At 40.9% G+C, this 6,000-nt stretch overlaps 1 protein-coding gene across 10 annotated transcripts in view; it reads left to right on the top strand.

The window, feature by feature from the left end:
• Positions 1-6,000, top strand: part of ANKRD26 (ankyrin repeat domain 26) — a 121,381-nt gene that overhangs the window by 11,161 nt on the left and 104,220 nt on the right. For 6 of the 10 annotated variants that reach the window (XM_039220490.1, XM_039220493.1, XM_039220492.1 and 3 more), the window contains 2 exons: positions 967-1,073; positions 5,105-5,175. In XM_039220490.1, the coding sequence (XP_039076421.1) occupies positions 967-1,073; positions 5,105-5,175 (178 nt within the window). Of the gene's footprint in view, positions 1-966; positions 1,074-5,104; positions 5,176-6,000 lie in introns of those variants that run through there. The other 4 variants (XM_039220498.1, XM_039220499.1, XM_039220494.1 and 1 more) reach the window with 3 other exon arrangements.

Genomic DNA, 6,000 nt, shown 5'->3' on the forward strand with positions numbered 1-6,000 from the left:
CCTTCTGGCAAAGTATATATTATTTGGAATATAATTTGAGAAACCCTCCTCCAGAGATCATCATTTAGGTTATTAATTCAGTAAAAATACAGCATTTACTGCTATGTTTTGGAGTTTGAGATAGATAAGAAATATCCCCTGCCCTCAGGAAGCTCTTGGTTTAGGGGCACCTGGGTGGCTCAGTCAGTTAAGTGTCCGACTTTGGCTCAGGTCGTGATCTCACAGTCCGTGGGATCGAGTCCCGCATCGGGCTCTGTTTTGACCGCTCAGAGCCTGGAGCCTGTTTCAGAGTCTGTGTCTCCCTCTCTCTCTGCCCATCCAATGCTCACTTTCTGTCTCTGTCTCTCAAAATAAAAACAAAAACATAAAAAATACAAAGAAGAAGCTCTTGGTTTAGACGGGGAACCAGAACGACAATCACCATGATAAGTACTCGGATAGAATCTAAGATCTTGGAAGCAGTCAGTGTGTGAAGTGAGTTTGGGAGAATGACTGCAGATAATCTGTTGAAGGTGGAGGAGGGCTATTTTATTTTAAAAAAAAAAGTATAAAAAAGTTTAAAAAACATTTTTAATGTTTATTTGTTTTTGAGAGAGAGACAAGAGTACGTGCAAGGGAAGGAGGGGAGAGAGAGAAAGAGAGAAGGAGACACAGAATCGAAAACAGGCTCCAGGCTCTGCACTGTCAGCACAGAGCCCAGTGCGGTGCTCTAACTCATGAACCACGAGATTGTGACCTGAGCCAAAGGCAGAGGCTACCAGCGGAGCCACCCAGACCCCCAAAGGAGAAGGGCTAATTTAAAGAGAAGCAGCAACAGGTGGAAAGCACAGGGGTGAGAATGAAGAGGCCATTTTTTATTTCCTGTTGTATTATATGTCTCCGTTTAGAGGATCTTTTGTAAGTTTTAAAATTCAGTATGGAAATATGTAATTTTATAAATTATAAATTGTTTTTGCTCATTTACAGGCAGGCCTCACACCACTTCTCCTTGCAATAAATGAGAACAAAGAACAGATGGTGGAATTTTTAGCAGAAAAGAAAGCTGATGTATATACAGTTAATAATATTAAAAGGTACAGTAGTTGTTTTTTTAATTTTTTAATGTTTAATTTTTTAATTTTTTTCTTTTGATAAATTTTATTTTATTTTTTAAAAATAGTTTATTCTCAGTTTGGTTTCCATATAACACCTAGTGCTCATCCCAACAAGTGCCCTCCTCCATGCCCATCTCCCTCTTTCCCCTCCTCCCCCACCCCCATTAGCCCTCAGTTTGTTCTTGGCATTCAGGGGTCTCTCATGGTTTGCCTTCCTCCCTCTCCCTTACTAATTTTCCCCTTCTTCTCCCCCATGGTTCTCCATTAAGTTCCTTCTAATCCTCCTATACATGCAAACATATGGTACCTGTCCTCTGCCTGACTTATTTCACTTAGCGTAACACCCTCAAGGTCCATCCATGTTGCTACACATGGCCAGGTTTCATTCTTTCTCATTGCCATGTAGTATTCCATCGTATAGATAAACCACATCTTCTTGATCCATTCGTCCGTTGATGAACATTTAGGCTCTTTCCATGGTTTGGCTGTTGTTGAGAGTGCTGCTATGAACATTTGGGTACATGTGCTCCTATGCATCAGCACTCCTGTATCCCTTGGGTAAATTCCTAGCACTGCTATTGCTGGATCATAGGGGAGTTTTTAAAGGGTGGACTCTCAGCTTTTAGTTTCCTTTATGACACAATATTGGGCTTCTTAAGCCTTTAATGGTATTTTTTTTAACTTCTGCTTCATAGGGGCACCTGGGTGTCTTAGTCGGTTAAGTATTGGACTTTGGCTCAGGTCACGATCTCATGGTTCATGGGTTCAAACGCCGCGTTAGGCTGTATGCTGACAGTGAAAAGCCTGCTTAGGGTTCTCTCTTTCCCTCTCTCTTCTCTCTGCCTTCATCCACACTCTCATGCTCACCTTCTCTCTTTACCAAAATAATAAATTAACCAAAAAAAAAAAGAATTTACACTTCATATATATTTTTCCCTAAAAGATGTATATTGGGGTGCCTGGTTGGCTCAGTTGGTTAAGCCTCTGACTTCGGCTTAGGTCATGATTTCTTGGTTCATGGGTTCAAGCCCCACATCGGGTTCAATGCTGGCAGCTCAGAGTCTGGAGCTGCTTCGGATTCTGTATCTCCCTGTCTCTCTCTGCCTCTCCCCATATTCTACTCTGTGTCTCTGTCTCTCAAAAGGAAATAAATGTTAGAAAAAAAAATGATTCTTTGCTTTAAATTGCTTTTTTTTTTTTTTTTGAGGAATACTGATGTTGTTAAATGAACTCTAAGTGATGATTAATTACTATTACCAGATATTTTGGCTCATCAGTTTTTATCCTTTTCAGTCCAGTATATTTTTTTTATTTTATTTTTAATTCCTATGGGTAGAAAGATGAAGGATAACTTTAATTGAATAGACTTTTCCTTTAATGAGGATAAGTTCTAGATGGGTGATGAAGAAAAAAAGAGCTGGGCTTTAGATTCACACAAGACTAGGTTTACTTCCTAGCTTCCTGCTTGCTAGGTGTTGTGACCTTGGGAGCATTACGTACCATCACTAAATACGTTTCCTGATACACAATGGAGGATGATAATATATCCTTCGAGGGTGGTTGTGTGTAAATGAGATCTTAGATGCATAGCCTTTAATTACGTGTCTACCATATGATTCTCAGCATCATTAACCACAGTAGTGACTATTTCATTACCAGTAGCATTAGAATTGTATCATTTTGAGCCTGCAGATAGTTTTTATACTTCCTTGACCTCAAGATGGCTTTGGAGTGCACTGTATCCGATTAAGGACGACATGGGGAATTCTTTTTGAAAACCTTTACCTATCCAGATAAGTGACCTCAGCAGAGTGTCTTCTTCATCAAGGGACTTTAAATTAGCAACTTCTATCATACATGACCCGAGTGGGACAAGAAGCTTCCTTTTGGTCCCTTCATTTGAGCCTTGGAGATCATTTACAAAGATGAACACTTGGACATGAATGTGGTCACTTCTGTACAGATAGGCAAGATAGTTACCTGAGAAAATATATCAGATGGGCTGTTTCAGTGACTCTAAATTCCCAAGAGGGAAGTTATCTCTCTGTTATTTTAGAACAGCCGTCATGTATTTTGCAACTAGGAAGTCAGCAAATATAGTCAGGCTTCTTCTTAAGCAAGATATATACGGGTGGGATGTAGATGAATATGCTCTCGTTAATGGTTTTCGTATGTATTTCTCTGAAAATGCTCGAGATTACGAAACGGCGTCTTCAAATAATTTAATTGTTACTTCGTATGGAACAGATGGGGTTTCATAGTTTGGTTCAGGCAGTTTGGGAAAGTCAGTGAGTTAGTCTACAGCATTAGCCAGCAATCAAGCAAAAGAATAGACTCGTTAGAAGGAGGAATGGGTTCAGGATTCATTATCTCGGGACTCTTGAGACCTTCATCCTTCAGGATCCTAACCTTATCCGTTTCATTGCAAGTGTAACCCCTATGCGTGGGGTACAAATAATGTGACATGTCTGTGTTTTCTCACTCGTTACGTGGGTCTTGAAATGTTCAGATTTGTAGAAAACACTGTAGTTTTCTTTAGAGCTCCCTCCTGTGCTCTGTCCCTTGAATTGTCCGGGAACCTAAGGAGCACCCTAAGATGCTCTTCGAGACCGTCCTGTCTCACAGCCACATTTGGAGGAAAAAGGACACTGTACTCATTCTGCTGTTTCCGTTGGTCCCGTTGCTGCAGCTTTGCTGTTGCAACCGGTTGTGCAGTCTGGTCATGATTGACCTTTGCTCCCGGGATGCCCTTGCTGATCCAGATTTTTCAGTCTTCATGGTGATCCACACTTAGACTTCAAGTTACAACTTGTTTGAGTTCACTGCACATGCCCATATGGTCAGAGGCTATCCCCGAGCACCAGCACCCTGTTCTGGCAGCTGGGCCTCCTGGCTGTAGCCACACACCCCTTTCCCGACACACTCAGAGACCTTCCGTGGAACCCATATCTTAGCCCACATTCTCATTATGAGTTACCCCTTGAGGATCTTGTTTGCCTTTTCTGCCAGAAGAAACATCCCAACTAACCTGTTGGGCCCACTCTAAGCTGTCAGGGAGGTTCAAATGATGCTCCAGGAAGAGATCAGACTTTTCTTTTCCCCTTTGCTAGTAGATCTCTACCCCTGCTGCTTTCTTCCTTTTTTTTTTTTAATATGGGGCTTGAATTCATGGCCCTGAGATCGACACCCACGCTGAGATCAAGAGTTGGATGCTTCACCGACTGAGCTCCCCAGGTGTGCCTGCCCCCTGCGTTACATCCTGCGGAGCGTCTTTTCTTAGGCTTAGGTCATGGAAAGTCTCCTGTTGCTTTTCCCAGAGGAAGGGGTACCACCTTTCCTGAGAGGCCATGTTTTGGGTGTAATATCTCATGCAATCCTCTTATCAACCTTGTAAAATAAGGCAGTATGATAATTGTTTGATAGAGGAAGACTTTGAGCCAAAGTGAAGTGGCTTACCCCAGAACACATAGCTATTGGGTCTAGAGCTAGGACTTCTGAGCTCAAAACAGTTTCCATTAGAGCAAGCTAATTATTTTTTTTTTTAATATTTTTATTTATTTCTAGGAGAGAGAGAGAGAGACAGCGTGAGCAGGGGAGGGTCAGAGAGAGAGGGAGATACAGACTCTGAAATAGGCTACAGGCTCTGAGCTGGCAGTCAGCACAGAGCCCGATGCAGGGCTCGAACCCACAAACCACGAGATCATGACCTAAGCGAAAGTCGGATGCTTAACCGACTAAGCCACCCAGGCGCCCCTAGAGCTAGCTAATTCTAATTGGACTAAGCTGTAATGCCTTCAATTCATGACTGGTTCATCTTCCTGTTTTTTTCTTTAATTACTAACTTAATGAAAAGTTTACAAAACGTACCAATTTGAAGTATATGGGGTAATTCAAGTTTTGATATTAGCTCTGATATTTGAAATACTCTTAAGAATTTGATATATTTCGCAAATGTTTTTCATATCAGTATTAAAATAGTAATATCATTTATCACTCTTTCTTACCCATAGTGATCACCAACCAATATCCAGTTATAAAGAAGAAAAGACACCCAAAAATTCTTCCCAAAGTAGCCATCCAGGTAAGACTTTACGGAGTGAATTGCTCTTGGTTGTCCTAACATAGGTAAAGTCAGAGTAAGGACGTTTTGATGACGAAAGAACGATGAAGAAAAAAACACCAATGTGTAAACTGCATGTGTATTTTTTCTTTCTTAATTTCTTTTTTCATACTCTAATATTCAGAATTATTTAAGAAGTCAATTGTAGGTAATTGAAAATATAAGGCACTATTAGTCGCCATTTCTAAAATGCCATATGATGTCTTTGTGTAAAAAAGAAAAACATTTTGTAAAACATGTGTTTATTTTTGAGAGGGGGAGGGAGAGAGTGTGAGCAGGAGAGGGGCAGGAGGAAGTAGACCGAGGATTCAGTGCAGGCTCCTCTACTGACAGCACAGAGCCTGATGTGGGGCTCGAACTCATGAACCACAGGGTCGTGACCCGAGCCAAGGTCACATGTTTAACCAACAGAGCCACCCAGGTGCCCCAAGAAAAAAAGTTTTTTAAGTTAGTATGTTTTAAAAATTTCCTGTGTAAACATCTAATAACAAATTGCACTTGCTATAAAAATGGATCTTTTATATCATTTTTACACATGGATTCTACTGAGTAAATATTATTTTTTTTTTTTTTTTTTTACAAATAGTTTATTGTCAAATTAGTTTCTACATAACACTCAGTGCTCATCCCAAAGTGCCCTCCTTCATGCCCATCCCCCCCTCCCCCCCACATCCATCAGTCCTCAGTTCCATGTAGTATTCCATGGTATAGATAAACCACATCTTCTTGATCCATTCATCTGTTGATGGACACTTAGGCTCTTTCCATGTTATAGCTATTGTGGAG

This window comes from Hyaena hyaena, unplaced genomic scaffold (assembly GCF_003009895.1).
Source record: "Hyaena hyaena isolate Hyena2069 unplaced genomic scaffold, ASM300989v1 scaffold_896, whole genome shotgun sequence".
Classification (NCBI taxonomy): Eukaryota; Metazoa; Chordata; class Mammalia; order Carnivora; family Hyaenidae; genus Hyaena; species Hyaena hyaena.